The sequence below is a fragment of the Xiphophorus couchianus genome, chromosome 20, assembly GCF_001444195.1.
Source record: "Xiphophorus couchianus chromosome 20, X_couchianus-1.0, whole genome shotgun sequence".
NCBI classification, from domain to species: Eukaryota; Metazoa; Chordata; class Actinopteri; order Cyprinodontiformes; family Poeciliidae; genus Xiphophorus; species Xiphophorus couchianus.
The window spans coordinates 12,772,633-12,792,810 of record NC_040247.1 but is presented as its reverse complement, the minus strand read 5'-3'; the positions used below and the strand labels follow the sequence as shown (position 1 = coordinate 12,792,810).

Genomic DNA, 20,178 nt, shown 5'->3' with positions numbered 1-20,178 from the left:
AATAAACAGAACAATAGAAATAACAAATAAAATAAATTATGAAGTCTTTATAAACAAAATTGTCCTTCAACTGCCCTTAAAGAACATTTTAAAGTTTTGTCTTCAAAGATTTGTGCCAGTTTGAAAAAATCTGAACATTTCCAAACCCGTATTTCTTGTGGGGTGTGGTTGATATGCAGTGGTTCTTAACAGAGGTAGTATATATTTTTGCCTGCAGATTTAAATCGGATTTAAATCTGATTTGTTTCCTTATCCATTTATCTCCACTTTCAAATACTCACCCCTTCAAATTGTCAAATTCCGATGTTTTAACCACCCGGTCTATAAAAGCCTGCACCTAATCATACAGACTGCTTTTATAAATGTTTGTGGAAGAATGGTACAACTTCAGAATCTCATGAATTTCTAGTATAGGTTTCCACCTGTGCAGTAAGTCCAGTTAGGAAATGTTTTCCCTACTAATTACTCCCCAGTTTAATGCGAGTGTACGTTTCTGACTGCATTGTGTGAAGTGTAAAGTTTGGTGTGGAGGGTTTCATGGTTTGTCCTACACCTGATTTGAAACCTTTGGGAAGAATTAAGAATAAAACTGTGAGCCGGACCTTTTTGTCCAACATTAGTGCCTGACCTTATAAATGTATTCTTTTGGAGGTACAGTGAAAAATCTCAAAATAGAGATCCCTTAACCACCTTTTCAGAGAAGTTAATAGGTTCACCTATGGATCAAGACTGTAACTCATTCTCACCTCAGTGTGAAGCCAGATGAGGCAATACAGTGTATTTAATTCAGCATATTTGCATATTTGTCATGTTCAAATCCCAAATTTTCATGTATTGTAAGTTGAAAACACTAGACTCATCTCTTATTTATTTTCCACTTCACAACGATACAATAATTTGTGAATCTATCACATAAAATCCCCGTAAGACACATTAAAGTCACTCAGTTAGTTATTAAATACAGTAAAAATAAATAAATGCAAGACATTGGATCTTCTCAAATAATACAAATAAAACTACACACTATCCTGAGCAACAATAGTATTTAATTTATTTTTAGTGACATTCAAACAAATAAAGCATCTGAGTGTTTATTTTGCATGGTGAAGCCTTCTGTGAGTCACGGCTTCAGGAGCTAATAACGCTGTAAAGTCTCTCTTCTTGTCCTTCATCATAGTGCAGGTTCTTCTTTGTCTGACTTCAGCTTTCTCAGGAAAAAGCTGGAGCTAAAGGTGGAGTTTAAGGTGGAGCTGCGCGGTCGCTCAGTGGGCATAAAGTTTGCTGGATGTCGATTTAGAGCAGTTTTCACTCCATCGTTCCTCCTCTGCATCAGCGCCAACGCGGGCGTCATTTGATCCGAGTTGTGCTGGAAAACGAGCAAACAGAAAAAGAAATAAATTATTAGTTACTTCTCAAAGTGATGAATCTGTTAGTTCACATATTTGTGTAGTCAAAGGAAACTGTAGAGGGCTTTAAATATTAGTGTCATGGTAAAGAGGCCTTCCAACCTCAAAGCTAATCGCTAAAGATAAATAAATAAAAATCAGCAGAAACATGAAAAAAGCTGGTCAGCAATTATAAAAAAAAAGGTTTGATTGTGTAACGTTGATTATTGGGAAGGTCTTAAATATTTTTTGAAATGCAAATGTTATAATAAAACCACAAATAAAAACAGGTAAAGTACCATTATCATTATCTTTAGCTTTAGCTTTAGCGAATGCTTCTCTCATTTCTAAACATGAACATTCTAGTTGGCGGATATGTTATACTGGTAAACTACGTGTCATTTTTAGTTTCGTCTCATCAACACAACGTTGCTCTGCTAAAATAAAGTCAGACAACCCCTTTTTTTTTTAGGTACCTTTTCAGTTTTCTCTTCTAAAGTACTTTGGATCGTTTTCATGCTTCAATCTGGCTGCTCTGCTTCAATTGTGCTTCAATATTTTCACTTTTTAAAGCAGTGAAGTTTAGGGCCTGATCTTTAAAAGGCTTGTGGATATTAAAATTGGTGCAAACTTGATAACGTGTGCAAACCAGGATTGTAGAGCAAACATGCAATTTAGCACATCTGCCTTCATTAGTATGCAGAACAAATGAGGTTTAGAGAACCTGAACCAGATTGCAAGTTCAGGTATAGAACCTGCAATCTGGTTCTATACCTATAAAGATTGCGGGTATAGAACATCTATAAAAATATAGATGTTTTTGCGTCTATATTTAGAGATGTTGAAAAGCATGAAGACAATGAAGACATTGTTTGTCAGAATATATGGAGCATTAAAAAGATATACAATAAGATAATAAAAAATAGATGAGAAATATCACCAGGCGATGCCTGTTTTTATTATGATTCATTTGAAATGTTTTGCTGTACACTTTAAAATACTTATTTTAATGACATGTATTATTGTTATTATTGTAACTTTATGGCTTTCGACTTTATCTTTCTGTTTTCTCTGCTCTCATGTTGATTGTTTTAAGCCCACACAAAATCCACAGTGTGCACACATTCACAAATTGCACGTGCAATTTAGCGCTTCTTATTTTGAATGTTTTAAGATCAGACCCAAAGTAACATACATTAATATTCTTCATGTTCTCCAAACAAATGTGGCGTTTTGGGACAACAAATGTGAAAAAGTTAAAAAATATCCAAATATAAATTATCTGATGAATTATCAGTTTTAAAATGACAATTTCTATTGCGCTCAAAACAAGAAATTATTTTCATCACAACTAACCAACATCTCATAGCTTAGTAATCAACTTTTTTCATAAGACTGTTTGTTTTTAGAGCCTAACTTATTATTATATGGCTGTTTATGTTTAGGCTTGAAAAGTATTTGACAGTAATGAAAGCACAAATCAATTCTGCTCATACAGCAACAAATAACAGATTATTCTTGTCTGTTCTATTCTATTCTATTCTATTCTATTCTATTCTATTCTATTCTATTCTGTTCTCTCCATCAGCTGCAGTAAACATGGTCGTATCAGTAGATACTGTAAACGCTCACGTTGGTCAGAAAGCGAGGCACTGGGGCCTTCCTGTCGCTGTGATTGTTCTCGCTCAGGTCCATCATGGACTGGGTCCGGTCCGACATGGTGGAGCTCGTTTCGTTCCTCCGCATCACCGACGTTCCCTGCTTGAGCTTCTTCATGATGTCGCTCACAGAGCTGAAGTTGCCCCGGTGCGGCACCTTCAGGATTAAAGGTTTTTTCTCCTGGGAAAAGCAGAGAACAGAATCAGCATTCAAGCAGAGTTGGGTAGTAACTAGTTACATTTACTCAGTTACATTTACTTGAGTAACTTTTTTGGAAAAATTTACTTTTAGGAGTATTTTTACTCAAGTACTACGCTGTACTTGAGTAATTTAAATTTTCTACCCACTGAATGAAGAACAAACGTGTTTTAAGCAAAAATTCACCAGACACACATTTGTTTAAGTTAAAGTTTTTTTTATTGAAAGAAACTGATTTGGAATAATTTTCTTTTGCCTACATTTGTTATTTTTTTGTTATTTACATTAATTAGTGTCATTGTTGACCTTAAAATACCAAAATTTCCTATCTTCGTCCATCTGATTGTGTAACTTTTAAATATTAAATGATTGATAATTTGATCAGTTTTACCAAATACTTTTTTGCTCTTACTTGAGTAAATTTTTTGGATGGCTACTTTTACTTGATTAAAAATATATTTAAGTAGCGCTACTCTTACTTGAGTACATTTTTTGGGTGCTCTGTTCATCTCTGCTTTCAAGTTAGTATTAAAGGATCCGATACTCACTGTGGAAGACGAGCTGCGCTCTCTCAGACTAACATCGTCTGTTTTGTTATCCTCTTCTTCAAAACTCTCCACCAGAGCAACTGATCGTCTCTTGGAATAAAACGTATTTGTTGTTTCTGGAGGAACATCGATTCTAGTTACTGTCCGCTCAGGTTTATTTGGCTTTCTCTCTGCAGAAAGCTCCCTGGAGATGTTCCTCTCTATCAGACACTCAGGCCTGCCGGGAAAACATATTTTTATTTAGTTTAGCTACGTTTTATTGTGTGAGGAGTTTGGTATATTAATGATTTTACCTTATTATTCCCTCAGCAGCTGGTGGGTTTGTTGACAGTACTTCTGCGTTGCTGCTGCAGAGATAAAACAATTCTCAGGCAAGTTTTTGGATGAAACAAGCGCTAAAGTTCATTATTAGTATAATGACAAATACAGACATCGAAATATGTGTTGGCAACCCTGTAGAAAACTGCTGCAAATAGATGCATTTTGGCATCACCAGGTCTCCGTGGGAACCATTTGTGCACTAATGTCAATAAGCTGTAGGAAAATCATGCTGAAACAAAGCTTTTTCTGTCCTACCATTAAAAAATTAAGCATGTGAAATTTGCTGAACTGGAAGAGGAAAACAACATGAAATGTTCCACACAAATACTCCACCAGGATTCCTGTAAAAATGTTGATCTGTTTCTTTTCCCAAACGCCTGGGAACATTCTTAGAGTGCAAATCTTTAAAATGCCAGGCCATGTGGCGTTTTTAAGCTTGTCCTTTCACAACTGTACATTATTCTTTGCATTGATCTATCATGCAAAGTCCTAATAAAGTTTGTCCCTTTAAAGTGACAGAATATAGAAAAATGCAGTGGAGATGAATGGTTTCAGCATTAATTTGAAGGTTTAATCGGAGGTGCCAACCTATTTTTCCAAGTCTGTGAATGCCAATAAAAAACTCACTTGATAGTTTTTGAATTATCTGTCACTCTGGTTGTGAGCGGGGATGTATTTTCATTCATCCTGTTGATTGAATGTAAGAAGATTTCAGAAAGAGAACATGACCAGGAAAAAAAAAATGCATCTGCTGTTGTGGATTACATGAATAAGAAAGTCAAAAGATATCTTAGCTTGGTTTGTGTTTAAAATATGCATAAAAATTAGGGGTGGCGTTTTCTGGCCAATCTTTAACAAGCATGACCAGCTGACTCCGATTTGGATCAATATTGATACTTTTGTCTGAAATGTTGCTAGAAAGTTGCTCATTTGGTAACAGTGGGATGATTATTGTTAACTGGAAACCTGCAGACATGACCTGGTGGGTCAAATTTCTCTCACGGCAGAGAAAAAGAGAAGATTTTTAGACTTTTACTGAGGAAGATAAGACTGGTGGATAACATCGGCTTCACACATAAGTATTGGCTGGTCACAGGTCTTCCAAAATGAAGGAAATCAGGACTGATTTATTGGTGCAACACTTATGAAAATGTAAGTTATATCGATGTTGACCTGTATTCTCTTGTCTTCAAGGAGAAAGAGAGATAATCCAGCTACCGTACCTTCTCCTGTTCCACACCAGGTGCTCATTGTGGGTAAATCTGTCCTCAGTGGGGCTGTCCTTATCTATTTCCAGCTGTGACATTTTTTCAACTATGTTTTCCTTATGTAGACCCAGAAGAGACGCAGGCCGGCTGCTGTCTCTCTGAAGAACGCCCATCGCTTCCCAGTCCAGAAAGACGTCAGCAGGCGGAGGAGGAGGGTTTGTGATCTCAGACTCAGCAGAGAGCTGCTGCCGGAGGCGTGAGAAGTCTTTGGTCTGGTAGTGGTTGTAAACTTGAGGGCTGTCTGTGACTCCCCAAGTGTCGGGAACAGGGACCGAATCAGCAAAAAGGATCCTGAACTCTCGGTCAAACGAGTCGATAACCGGGCCCCTCAGGACTGTGACAAGCTGCCGGTGAAGATGAGCGTCTGTCCAGGTGAGGCTGAAGGAAAACAGAAGAAATATCCGGTTAGTTGACTTACAAAAAATGTGTAAAATGCTTTGATAATGACATTTTTGTTCACCTGTAGTTGCCATGAATCACTGCCTCTAAATCCACCAGGATGAAATTGTCTTTCATTTCGCCAACCACCATCTTTCCAGTCCTGGAGCAAAACGTTTTCCCGCCAATAACCCGAACCCGCATGTACTGACAGAGACAAAAAAACCCCCAAATAAAGTCAAACTGAAGCTGAAAGAAACTGAGTGTTGCTCTATAATTTTAACAGAAGGTCTGGTGTCCTGGTTCTTCCTGCTAATGGAGAGTTTTTCCTCTCCACTGTCACCACATGCATGCTCAGTATGAGAGATTTCTGGAAAGTCAACAACACGACGTAAGCAATCGTCTAATGTTTCTTTAGCCAATTTGAATAATAAGCTGAACTTGACTGCAATATTTGATCATTAGAATCAATTAGATTTTATATATCATTGGAACAAATGAACAGCTTAGAATAGCCTATTGGTGCTTTTTCTGCTGCAACAAATTGTTTTCTGTAGAAATCATTAAGAAAATATTTGGCTGGTATTTTTAATTTTACTTGTTCACCACATTCTGATTTATAAAAAGTAAAGACCATAATATACGAATATATGCGAAATAATTTCCCTGCTGGGATGAATAAAGTAATTCTATACAAACAATTATCAATAAACAGTCCATGATCAATACGGCTTTCATTGTAGATACAAAGTTAACTTAAACAAAAATGAGTTCATGGAATAAATTTGAATTATTTGTCATTATTTAAAATGCCTATGCTGCACTTAAAACTATTGAGTTATTAATTTTAAAAAAATTCTATCAGTTCATAAACTGATAGAAATGAGTGACCACAACACATTTCTAAATTTATGTTATTTCAACATATTTCTGTTACTAAATGATCAAATGATGTGACGCAAACTGACGTTGTATAAATAAACTGACTTGAAGCTGAAATGGATTATATTCGTCTCTCTGAACCTGATTGTTTGCGATGATAAAACATTACGAGCCGACAATAAGGATTAAATTCCTGTCAGAACAGAAGAGGAAGTTCGAAGCGTGAAAACAATCCGAAGCACTCGGCTGAAACGTTTCTGAAGAAGAGCAAACAGAAAACGTAAATGAAAAAAAGGCACGTAGCACACCTACCAGCAGAACGTTCCGGCTAAAAGCAGACGGAAAAATGTGGATTAATCAGTTTAGGTATGCTGGTAAATCTGAAGGAAGCCTCTCTAAACATAATTAAATATTCTAAATGAGGAAAACACTAAGAAATCACCTGTTTTATTATAAAATGTTAATGTCAAAAAATATTTCAGCTCTTCTCAAAACTAAAAAAGAAAAATCTAACCTCTTTTAGTAATTGATGAACAGTTTTGTTCATGTTTCCACTGGCATTTTGATTATTTATGTCTAGTGATGAGCTGTGAGGCTGGACGGCCTCTTTACCATCACGCTAATCTTTGATTTATTTATTTCAAACAGGTTTTTAAAGACAAGAAAACAAGCAACCAGAGGAAATGTGCTTAACCAAGAACAAAACAATTAGCTTACACTACGTTACACTTATTTAATCCTACCCCTTATCTCAATTTAATGAAATATATTACTTACCAACGCATTAATTATCAAAAATGTGTAATTAAAACCCTGTTAATGTGCTAAAGAGCCAATAAATTAATTATATTGCATAAACAAAATAATTACAAACTAATTCAAAACAAGAAAAGAAAATCTACGGAAGCATAATAAAGCCCTGGACAGATTCTACAAAATATTAATATTATTATCTAATATGCAGAAGAAACATGTTAGTAAAATAAATTGTTTACATCTAAATCTGCCAGGGGTATGAATACTTATGGCCTAACTCCATTTAGCCAGACAGACTGAGATTGAAAAGTGCATTTAAACCACTGTGTGCAAAAATGTGTTAGTAAAAATTTATTATTAATGTGTTTAGGAGCCTGATGATTAAATAAAATTTTGTATTTTGTTTGTTTTATGTGTTTGTATTTAAATTTTATTTTTACTGGACTTTTAATTCTGTCTATTTTTCTTCAGCGTCACATCGTTTCACACCTGCACGTGTTTAGACCTGCTACTTCAGTGACTTATTTAAACAAACAGACAAACCAGAAAGTTCAGAGTAAGTCAAGAAAAATGAAAGAATATAAACCGGTCCAAAACGAGACAAATGCAGGAACCAGACTGTAAAGTTAACAAGAAATGAGAAAGAGAAACTTAATGCATCAATAGAAGTTAGTGATTAGGAATTCCAGACTAAAACTAAGAATGTGTAAATGACTTTAGTAAGCTTCATTTGGAAAACCAGAATAAGATTTTATATCTAATATGTCAAATGTATAAAATGAAAATTTTGGTTTTTGGTCACTTTTTCATATAAAAGTGACCAAAAACTTAACAATATTATATTTAAATGTTACATGTTTAGTTTATTTGTCGGGAGCAGGAGCAGTTAAGAGTTTAACAATACAATTATTTCTATATTAAGCCGATCAGAACCATTTTTGTGACCCAACAGTGTTTCAACTTGCTGATTCTGTCCTACGTGGTAACTGCTTGGAAACCGTTGTGTTGAAAAGCTGAAGAAACTGAACGCAGGGTGGAGGATCACCTTCCAGGAGGAAAACAACATAAAGCAAAAGCTACAGGAGAAAGGCTTAGAACAAAGTGTTTTCTTGCCTTAGAATGGCCTAGTCAAAGTCAAAGACCTAAATCCAGTTGGGGAAACTGGCTACCCCAGATTTTATTTTAAAGTATCAGCGTAAAGATGGCTGAATACGAATTAACGTCACAATTTTCAGATTATTATTTGTAAACCTTGAATCGTCTTTAAAAACAAACAACAACAAAAAAAAAACTTTGCTGACTTTTCATATAAAATTTAAATTAAATTCTTTGCAGAAAATGTGGTGAAGTTAAACTTTTGCAAAGCGCTGTATGTGTACAGCTGTTTCAGTATTTGTGTACTCTAAAAGTCACGTACAGACACGCCACTTTGCGTAGGTTGGAAAACAGTCTGATCATCTCAGACTGCAGATCCGGTCACTATCAGCAGTGACGATTTTCCTTTTAATTTTAACAGACCATATTTTCATCCCTCCAAAGAAACAGAGACAGACATGAATGCAGTGCAACCAGCTAAACCACACGCGGTTAAATCAACATTTTACATTCCCATTATAAGCGTGCCTACGCAACAAGTCACACATGCAATATATGGGACGTGTCCGGCTTGGCTTTCATTGGGCCGTGAAGTTCACGTATCGAACAACAATGGCCATGTGTTCGGTGTTGACTCACGGGATGCCTGAGCCTGTTCAGGGTGAAGTTCTGCTGCAGAGACCTTTGGTTCAGGATGATGTAGACGGGCACACCTCGGGAGGCGGCCGTGTGCAAGTCAAAAATGATCGCGTTGTCTGTCAACTGGTCCGTCACCACGGCGATTACCTGCAAAACACACAGCAGGGTTTCAGAAACCACGACACACTCCCTCTCTTTCTGTCACTGTTGGTTTTAAATGTGGGCGTCAGATGCTTGATTGTGTAGAGAGTTTAGCTAATAATTTAAAGTGATGCTTCTTTAAAGGGATGTTTGTTTCCTTTCTGTTTTGGGGTGAGAGGTTAGAAGATGTAAAATTTCCTCTTTTCTTTTTTTTTTTTGCAATCTTTGGATTTAGAGCTACTTTACTTTTTGCCTTCTGTCTTTTTGCTGCATTTATTTTGTCTAATTTTCATGCGCCATGCAAGTATAACTTCAATTTAGGCTCCGTGAATTCATGCAAACGCACTTTGGTTGAGTTAAAACGTATCTAAAAATGTAAACTTCGACTTTCATCATGCAAAAATTAATTTTTGGTAAAAACAGTTTGGAAAGTTTTATTTTAAAGTTTAGAGTTTCCTCTCATCTTTAAAGCTGCAGTATTTTTACATATTTGTTAAAACTATTTATATGCAGCATAATATGAGAGATAATCTGTGGGAACACTGAGCTCCTCTGCCTTCTTTCCCATGTGGTCTTACTGCCATCTGCAGAAATCAGAACAAGGAGAAGTGTCTTAGTGTTGTTAATCACACTCGTGTGCGCACTGCTCACACCCTCCCTCTTTGCCTCTGCTATGCTACAAGCTAGTTCACCACTATGGTCAGGCTAGTTAGCATAACAACGTTTTTTCTGTAACAGTAAGTTGTTTCTCCACTATTAGATCATTTAGCAGCGTGTACACAAAGTTGATTGAAAGCGCTGAGACCCTCCTCCTGGTTCTGATTGGTTGTTTTTGACTGACAGCAGTAGTTCCTTCAGACAGCAATAGTAGCTCATGGAGGAGGTGGAGGAGTTTGGTATTTTCACAGATTATCTGTCTCATATTATGCTGTCAAAACATAGCGACAGTTTTAACAAATATGTTAAAAAAAAAACATTTTGTAAACGTTTGCAGCTTTAACTGTCGCCCTCAAAACACTTACATGTTGACACCAGAGTCATTATGACAGTTTAGGGGTTAAACAGTAAAATATGAACCCAAACTAAACCGTATTTATTCCCATGATGCTTTGTTTTCAGAATAACATTCACGTACCGTTTTGGCTGCTTGTAAGTGTCGCCTGATGACCTCTCTGATTTGCAGGTCTTCCTCAGCAGGGTGGCTGGAGTGGACCGTGACGCTGCTCTTCAGAACCTCGGGGGGTTTCTCCGGCCAGCCGAGCTCCAGGTTGGGGACCGGGACGTCCCATTGGTAGGGGTTGTAGGTGGAACAGATCTCCTCCGAGTCGACGCTCCTATCGGCTCCGTCCTGCTCTCCCACCAGCGGCTCGTGGAAGTGATAGTTCTGAGCCCAGCTGCTTATCCGACTCACCTCTTGAGGAGATAAGAAGTAGCTTGAAAGCTCCGGGCCGATGGAGCCGTAGAAGGCCTCGGGTCCGCTGCTGAGGAGCCTCTCCACGGCTTCGCGCTCTCGCTCAGAGTGGAGGAAGTGAGGCGAGGACTCGTCCACCGGCAGGAAAACCACATTCTCATCCAGACTCTGCTCCTGGGAGTTCGACATGATTCCAGGTGATGCCTGCACTGTCCCTTCAAATCATTTCCACCTTGTAGAGCAAATCTGGTCTTCCTGTTCACAACAGGTCATTCTACGTCCAGGCTGCCAATAAATGTCCAGGTTCAGTCATCCGGTATTGATGTCTTCACTTGAGTAAATTTTACAATCTGTCCAGACGGCGTCAGATATCTCAGTCTCCACGGTTCCTCTCCAGATTAAGGAAAAACATTAACCACATTTTACAATCTCCAGCATCTCCGTCTCCATAAACGGAGGAGCAAAAACATCCGCGAGTCCAAATGACAAGTAAAAAAGACACACAGCATTCCTCCTCACCTGCTGCGCTGCCGGTGAGCTTGTGTTTGGTCACAAGTCCCTCCCCTGGGGTGAGTTTGATCGCTCTCCTGAAACTCCTCCACTCCTTCCTGCTGACATTGTTCTCAGATTCCAGACATTCAGTGCAGCTGACACATGGCGTCGTGCTGTGAGACACCCTGTCGTCGCCCAATCCCTTCAGTCCTCACAGCAATGCAAATATGTTTTCATATAATTCAGACTTTTTCCACATTTTTGCACAACTCTTCAGTGGAGTTCATGGGGGTGTTTATGGAATAGCTCAGCGCAAATTGCCACATAATTGTGAATTGGAAGAAGGTTTTTAATATGTTTTTTTCTTGCACATAAGATTCTGAAAAGTTTGGAATTCCTTTTGTATTTAACTTTTTTCAGCCTGATATGTGTCGAGATTCACAGGTGGGAGAATCTGTTGATAGGATAATCCTTTGCTCCTTAGTGCCTGAATTATTATACATTTATATTAACAATAGATATTTATTGTTCCTTTGAATTATGCACCTACAGAAGGATGCACCTAATTTGCATCATTAGGTATGATGCAAATTAGCCACATTAGGAACATACTGTAAACATTCATCCATTCATTGTGTGTATTCATGTCTAGCGATGCAGGGCTGCATGGAGGGATTGACTATATCTTCAGGGGTCGTTTTTGCACACTGGACACTCTGCAAATCCATCAGAAAGCAACATAGAGACACACAGAAAACGCAGCCATGCACAGTCACTTCTTAACCCTCTGATGCATGAATTATGATCCTTTGTGTCAGATTTTTTTTTCCATTTTTTAAAATTCTTTTCTTAAGGCATAAAAAAGGTAGGAAAATCTTTTTGTAAAAATATATATTTTTTATTTTTATGTGATCAATTGTAATTTTGTCCAAATACAAAGTTGTTATTTGAAAAATACATCAGTAGTATTGTTCCTTAGGGGTTATCTGATGTCACAATATTTTTTTTACTTGCAAGAGTTGTCTACAGTAGAAGGAGGGACCGGGTCGGTTCTCATGCTTTTTTGTCTGTCGGCCATATTGTATTTAACAAAAATAATTTATTGCATTTGCAGCTGATGGCCAGTAGTTGATGGTATATTTTATGATGCATTAGTGTCCACTTCAGTGGTCTGTGTGCATTTATAACATAAAAATCCACAGGAAGCACAAGAAAATGGCTTTTAGATAGCTGTCCACTGTAGTGACCACTATGCATGAAAGGGTTAAGGCAGTTTAGAGTGATTAATTAATGTGGGTTTTTTTACCTATGGAGTATGTCACATATGCAGGAGAACATGCAAACTCCACGCAGAAAGACCCCAGGCACAACCTTCTTCAACAAAATCCCTTTCCTGAACAGTCACAGAGGCTGCTATTCCATCGCAATAAAAAAAACGGTTAGAAATTGTTTTTGAATAATTTTGTATTTATCATCAGTCTTTCAGAAACAACTAAATAGTGAAAAATCACTTGGCTGCACACTCCCGGGTACAGATATCGCCTTTATTCATCAAGGGAAAAAATGCACAACTGTTAACTAGTTCACATTCCAGCCACTAGGTGGTGACAAAACTCCTATTGGGATCCTCGGAAAAGGAAACATAAGGTCCTGTTAGCGTCTGTGATTTACATCTTCCAACTTGAATCAGAACCAGTTTGATGAGAATTTTCAACTCTTATCCGAAAGGGGTTTGTCCTGCACTCTACAAATTGTGAGATCTTCCATTTAGAGTTTGCCCTGGAGCCAAGTAGGAAACACAGCAAACAGTAGTGACAGACAATCTGGTCAGCACTAATGGGAAGATGGATTGAGTTTAATGCAGGGCACTAAACTGATGCTGCACAAGACTTCGCTGGGAGGAGGTTGACTTTCCACCAAGAGGTCGCCAGTAAACACACGACCAGAGAACTAGTAAAAAACATAAGTATTAGATTGGCTCAAAGCTGAGACGTAAATCAATCAGACTTAGAACTTGATGTTTAAAGAGGCGCTCCTTCAAATCTGACTGAGCTTGAACTGTTTTGAAAAGAAGATTAAGTAAAAGGTTCAGTCCCAAGATGTGCAAAGCTGGTAAAGATGTACAGACTTGCAAGTGTAATTACAGTGAAAGACGAGAGCTTAATACAAATGCATGACGTGTAATTTTCCTTCCGTTTCATTGATGCGCTTTGTGTTGATTTCTCACTCAAAAGCCTTTGAAGCACATTTAGGTTTGTGGTGCTTGTATCACAAAAATGCAATATTTTTGCTAGACACTTTATTTAGACAATATTGCCTCGGATGTTTGGTTTCTGCTAATTTGTCCCTCCACCTCTCCTAGAGGTGTGTGAGCTTTGAACAGTATTTCCAGGTATCTGACGTTCACCTCACAGTTATCCTTACAGACTGGTTTGGCCTGATGGATGGGTTAATAGGAAACATTTTACCTTGTTACTGTGGCGAGGCAGCCTTCCTTTCTGCAGGCAACAGGTGCAATCACGTCGCTTTCTTTTTGATTTAGTAGAAAATACTTCTAGATATTATGAAGTATCAAGTTGCACAAGTTGCTTCCTTATTTGTCCCCATTCAGTTCTGCAGAAAAATGGTGAGGTCATAGTTTGACAAGATAAACACTGAATGCCACAAATGAGCTACAGATTAAAACACAAAGAGAAAGAGAAAGACTCATACAGCTGGCAGTGCCATATTCTTTGAGTGCCTTTGTGTAACGCACAAAACAAATCCAAATGCATATTTTAGTCCCATTAACACAGAAACCCTCTCCAGAAAGGAGAGATCTCACAACGTGTTTCTTTGAAAATATTAAAATAAGCAACGTGAGTGCTTCAAAATGATCCCAAACAATGATTAAAAACAAGTTATGAGTTTATTTTTCTCTTTCATAATGCTTCATATTACACAATGAGATTAGATCTCAAAGCATTTCTGAGATGCTATCAAGATTATTTCACCACACAAGAGAATAAAAGAAAATAAAGTGTGTCGCTCCTGGACATTTAACCTCGTTCTATTTAAAGATTCTCTGAAAACAGCTCCCTTTATGCATTTATTTCTTCTTGCTTCACTGCTTCTTTCGCAGATGGACGTACAGGACTCCACTGATGAGAAGCAGAGGGACGCACAGCCACGCCAGGATGACGCAGAAGCCAAAGCGTCCATTGCTTGGATCTCTGGAGTGGCTTAGAATCTCCTTTCTGTGGAAGGTGAAGATGAGGCAAGCGGCAAAGTCTGTAAAACCTGCAAGAATAACAAAAACATGTCATATTTACTGACACGTTGCAGAATCTACCACAGAGCCTGAATCCAACACTGGTGCTTTTCACCTCCAGAACTGGACCAAAAACAATCTAGCTGCACCAATGGTTATTTAATTCAGTATTTGACAAAACTTAAGATTATAAAGATAATGTTAAAAAGGTAATGTGGCTCAAATGTTAAAGTCTTTAAACGTGACATGTATAATAAATGATTTCGGGTAGTTTTCCCAGCTTTAATGTGATGTAAATTATTTGCTAAACCAATAAATCTTTGGGATAAAGGTGTAACAACCTGATTGCATAAGTGTGTACGCCCTTAAACTAATAATGTGTTGATTCATTCGGTCTTCTTTGAACGGCGTCACACATGTTGACTTGGTAATATTTGCCAATTCTGCTTCAAAGTTTCTCCACATAACAGACTGAGAGGACATCTTGTGTCCAAAACCGTCTTCAGGTGTCCCACAGAGGTTTGAGTTTTAGTTCTCCGATTGGTGAGCTCATTTTTTACTGCCAGTTTGGTGTTCCTATTCTTATCCATGGCATTGTTATTTTCTGCCTAACACACTTTCTGAAATAATGACCAAAAAGCTGAAGTTTGAGTTCATCAGACAGCTAAGCTAAGCTTGTAGCTTATCTTTAGAAGAAACTCCCCTGGCTCTCACCTAATGTAACAGGTCAGTCAAGTTCTTCTATGGGGAAATAGATAAATTGACAGCACACATTTTCAGTTTGAAAGCAGGATTTCATGTCTTTGTTCTCAAAACTTTTAAAACTTGCGCTTATATTTTCATTTTGAAAGCAGGACTTCATGACTTGCTTCTCAAAACTTGTAGTGCTTGTACTCCAAACTTCTGCTCTCTTTCAAATATTCACTGCGCTCTCTCAAACCTTTCTCCTCGCGCTCAGAATTGGTCTCTGTTCGGATCAAACCTCTGCTCGCATGCAAATTCTTTTCTGCTCTCTTGGAAGAAAAAGTACCGTTGCCTGGCAACCTCTCAGCCAATAGAATAAAAGTGTTGTACTGGGTGCGTTTGTTTCCTTCAGTCTGAAATCCTGCTCTCGACTTGTGGCAGTAAAATTCCCCCATATTCTTCCACACTGATATCACTCATGCATGTCTTTATAGACATTTCTTTATGAACTTGTGGGCTGTCATTTTGAAACAATAGAAGGCAAATTGTTCCTACAAAGTTGGAACTATGGGATTGATTAAAATGCCTAAGTGTGCAATGAAAACATTGAGAGAGGAGTCTGGGTGCTTGCAAGGGATATGAATATTTCTCAGAGTGCCAGTTTAAAAGTAAAAAACTTTTTTGAGCTTTATATCAAAATATTAATATAATATAGGAGCCAGGCGCGGTGAAGCAGGGAGACACCTAAAAGCTGCAGGACTGAAGTTTGACACCACGGTCTTAAAAAGATAGAAGCCCAATTTCAAGGCATCAAATTAAGTCATGTTTGGTATATACAGCATTTTTACAACAACTGTAGCTAACACAGTTACTTGATTGTGCTATAAAAGGCCCTATGTGCACAGAAAATAAAATAATAATAATAATCTAATATGGGCCTTATCTAAAGCATTCATAATTATTCTAAAATGTCTGATCTGGTCACTTTGTTCCCTGAAAAATTCAGATATGGGAAGATGAACAGGGCCCTTAGCCAGACAGGAAAGCATGATTTGTCCCTCTAAAGAGCCTTCTCCTCTGCTCCAGAGGCTGATCTACATTCCCACTTGGTGACGTAAGTTTTGGATGCAGCTGCTCGTCCAGAACTCATTTCACATGGAGTTTGTCTGCAGCCACTCGCTCTCAAGAAGGTTGGTGACCTCTGAACTCTGTGTGCTGCAGGATTTACTAACTCTAGGACTTTACACGTACTTTAAGGCTTAGTTTTCAACATTAATCCCTTCTTCTTTGTTATAACTCTAACAGCCTACTGTCAGCTTAGTAGCAAGAAAACTCAAGACTGGACTTTTTGCACAGTTAAAACCTTAATTTAATTATTTGGAAGCTTGAGCAAATATTTGTGTTAATAAATAAAACTGAATAGAAACACAAAGGGGACATTCAGGTGTAACAGAAGCATCAGGTATAAAGGCTCACACACAAAAAAAGAGTTACTGAAGTGTTAAAAACAATGCATAAAAGACAAGATTAACAACAGAAGTAGTTTTGTACAGTATATTATCTCTGCAGTTCTTAGAAAAACTCGCGATCCAAGGGACGTGCAACTGAGCCGGATAGCTTTTACAAAAAACTTACATATTCTGCATGTGTGTTAAATATTGATAAAATAAACTATTTACAGAGAAAAAGTGTGGAATAACAGTGGAAATGTTATTTAAAAACGAGTAAGAACTGAGCAGGTGATCAAACAAATGACATCATGTATGTAAATACTTATTGATTTTGTTGGAAGCAGCGTTTCTTTGTCCTGACTGATACATTTGTAGAGTAATTTTTTTATCCATTTGATCTTTTCCAAAATCCAAGAAAATCTGACTCAGAAGTCTGAACTTTATTTAAAGTTAATCAGATTCCTTAAAATTCATCTCAGATTTGTTTGTATTAAGTTTAATTGTACAGGTTGATGTCAAAAAGATGTTAAAATCATTTGTGACATTTTCTATAGGATACATGTTTGAGATCCACTTTATATCTTTAATATTTACTAAGATAAAGTCATAGAATTACCTGCAAATGCCTGGCAGAGGCCTGTAAAGTAGAAGAGACGTCCCCTGGACAAGAAGATGAGCTGACCCAGAAAAACCAGGAGAGAGACGGATGAGAAAACCACAGACAGAATCATGAGGGCCTGAACGGACTGAAGCCAGTCTGGAAAAAGTGGGGAAAAAAGGAGTGTAAGATAGAACAACAAACATCCAACCTCAAAAGAAGAATCTAATTTGGATAAGTTGAGGAATTTATTGATGAGTTACCGCTTTCAGTGGCTGCTGCACAAACCCAGGTTTGCGTGGAGTTCATGTAGAAGCAGTTGTGCCAAAGGTCAGTGATTTCTGTCTCTGTCCAAACCCACCAGGACTGCAACGATGAAACCAAAATTATTTAAAAGCTCTGGACACTTTCCTTTTGTAAAAGCAGAAGGTATGATGGTGCTGCCCTCTAGTGTTTAAACAAGGATAGAGCACATTCAAACTAATTCTTCGTCCAACCTTTTCCAGAGTGGCGATGAAAAGCATGGCCAAGCTGACCAAATGCAGGACAGTGACGGATACCAGCAGACGCACCATGGCTGTTTGCAGCAAAGTATGTCCTACGGCCAAGCAACCTGTGGTGTTAAAACAGAAGAAACTATTGTTTAACCACTGAAATAATTTCCAATTGACACTGACAATTTTGCTTTACCAGTGATAAACATTTTATTTTTCCCTCTGCATGTTCTAAAATGACACATAAAAGTGGAGTTAATTTGTGGCTCCTGAGGAAACTCGGCTCTTTCATCATTCAGCTTTTCATCTGTGATAAGGATCTTATTAATCAAAGCACAAGAAAGAGAGAAGTGAAGGTGGGGCCACTTCATGCTCCGTCCACTTTCTGAAGGAAACTTTGAAACTCCTTAAATCATGCAAACAAACAAACAAACAAACAAACAAACATAAAAGTTTTTCACCAAGGATGTTGGATGAAGTGATTCTGTTAGAAGGTTGGTAATCTTCTGCTATATTTAACAACCAGAAGGCACAGGAACTGTTTTAAAGACTTAAATCATGCTGCTAAGACTAATTCATTAAAAACCTCTAATAAAATCAGGAGTTTGATTTATGAAAATTAAGTTAATTAATGTCACATATATTTAAAATTCCCTGCAGGAGTAGAAAAGGCTGTATTCACTCAGTTCTGCTTTCCTGTTGCGAAGGGGAAATAACATTCTTAAATAATCACTTTGTAATATAAATGACATGTTCATTTATATTACAAGTAAAATAAGCAAAGCGAGTAAAATAAGTATTGAACATATCACAACTTTTCATTTTAAACATATTTCTAAATACGCTATTGACACATTACTGGTGTTGATGCCAAGCCAAGTAATCCATGCATGAAAAGAAACCAAAATAAATAAAAATCTGAAATTAAGTTATGTGTAACAATATGAAATGACACAAGAAAAAAGTATTGAATACTTATTGATTTTCATTAAATACTGTGTACAAGAGCCTCTGTTGGTAATGAACAGCTTCAAAACACAGAGGAACAGTTACAGGTAAAGCAACACCTGGTGAAAATTTCATGTCTATAGCACCTTTAGAAATATGTTTACAATGAGATATTGTGATGAGTTCAGTACTTACTTACCCTCTGTATACAGCTCTGGAAAAATATAAAGAGCCCACTGCACTTTGAAAACCTCCTGGTTATTAAAAAATGTTGATTTCTGAACTGAGTTAAAACATTAGTGTTGTTATTTCTAAATGAATATGAACTTGTTAGTTTTCTTTTCATCATTTGAGGTCTATTTTGTTATTTTGACCATTTCTCATTTAAATAAATAAAAAATTTTTGCTTGGAATTTCAGAGACATGTTGTCAGTAGGTTTATAGAACAAAAGAACAATGTTCTTTCTACTCAAACATTTACCTACAAAGAATAAAATCAGAGAAACTGATCATTTTAAGTGGCTTCTTAATTTTTTCTGGAGCTGTATGTTTACCTAGATGTTTTAGTTCTGATAGATTTAGTTCTCCCTTCAGCTGCAGTTTGTTCAAAAAGTTGCAGGCAGTAAAAAAGAACATTTTTGATTATCTAGCCAGCCGTCGTCCGACTATGATGAAAGTGAAAGTAATCACATTTAGATTTAAATCTGGCTCCACTTTACTTATCTGAAATAAATACACCATGTTGCAAGAGTACAGCCTAATATTGGGACTGTTAGCAAAACCTTTAGTTGATGAAAAATACATCTGGCTTCATAGCTTTTTCCTCCCATTTTTACCCTGATCTCTGGAATTACTTTCCAATAAATCCCGACATTCAGTGTTTTGTTTAGGATTGAATTTGAACATAAGTATCAGTTCATTGTTTCTTCTTCTTCTTGCTAAACTTCACTTTTACATTCCAGTTAGAACAAATTGATTTATAAGCAGCATAGTACGTTGCCATTGTCAGTGTAACGTAATATGTCTACAGTAAAACTGTAGAGAGGGAGGTTTGATATCCTTCCCTGCTCTGTTATTGTCAGGAAGTGGTCAGAGAGAAATGTGTTTGAACGACTCTTTGACTATATGCAGATGTAACTTTGGAATCTTTACAAATGCAAACCAATCATAAATACATAAAACCATCATTCTACTTGTGTAAAACATTCAGTCCAAAGCTATTTTAGGACATCTAATTACATCTGCAAGCTCTCTGGTTAGCATCTTCATAAAAACATGCAATGACCTATTTTGGTGTAATCTAATATGCGTCAGGCTGCTGCAAAGAAAAAACTTACCGTTATGTTCAGAGCAACAGGATATAAACTCCTGATGGTTCTCTCTGATGGTTCAGCTGCTGCTCTGCTGTTTTCCTCTCGTCTTTCTTCTGCAGAGGCGTTTGGAAAAATTAACTTGAAGAAAAGAGTGCAGAGGAGGAATGCAGAGTTGGGCATAGGAGGGGTTCTCTACACCCATTTCCTCAAAAACGTTTCCCTGCCCTCCCCCTAAGAGCTGTGGTCAACAGATTTCTGGTACCGTGT

The 20,178-nt window shown here is 37.4% G+C and overlaps 2 protein-coding genes across 6 annotated transcripts; both read right to left on the bottom strand.

Moving 5' to 3' along the window:
• Positions 1-837: 837 nt before the first annotated feature.
• fam83e (family with sequence similarity 83 member E) lies at positions 838-11,358 on the bottom strand. Of its 5 annotated transcripts, none has more exons than XM_028004040.1 (9): positions 10,406-11,358; positions 9,130-9,276; positions 5,840-5,964; positions 5,335-5,757; positions 4,739-4,798; positions 4,084-4,137; positions 3,787-4,007; positions 3,018-3,221; positions 838-1,366 (listed from the first exon to the last, which is right to left on the bottom strand). In XM_028004040.1, exons 1-9 carry the CDS (start codon positions 10,868-10,870, stop codon positions 1,263-1,265), a joined length of 1,803 nt encoding a protein of 600 aa, XP_027859841.1. In that variant the 5' UTR covers positions 10,871-11,358; the 3' UTR covers positions 838-1,262. The 5 variants fall into 5 exon arrangements, with proteins under 5 accessions (XP_027859841.1, XP_027859839.1, XP_027859840.1 ...); XM_028004038.1 differs by having other exon boundaries at positions 3,018-3,224; positions 3,791-4,011; positions 4,088-4,137; positions 10,406-11,356; XM_028004039.1 differs by having other exon boundaries at positions 3,018-3,224; positions 3,791-4,007; positions 10,439-11,353.
• Positions 11,359-14,062: 2,704 nt separating this feature from the next.
• On the bottom strand, positions 14,063-20,178 carry emp3a (epithelial membrane protein 3a (MAM blood group)). The gene is made up of 5 exons (XM_028004212.1): positions 19,936-20,178; positions 17,654-17,769; positions 17,420-17,522; positions 17,175-17,315; positions 14,063-14,452 (listed from the first exon to the last, which is right to left on the bottom strand). The coding sequence occupies exons 2-5, from the start codon at positions 17,729-17,731 to the stop codon at positions 14,277-14,279; spliced, it is 498 nt and encodes a 165-aa protein (XP_027860013.1). The 5' UTR covers positions 17,732-17,769; positions 19,936-20,178; the 3' UTR covers positions 14,063-14,276.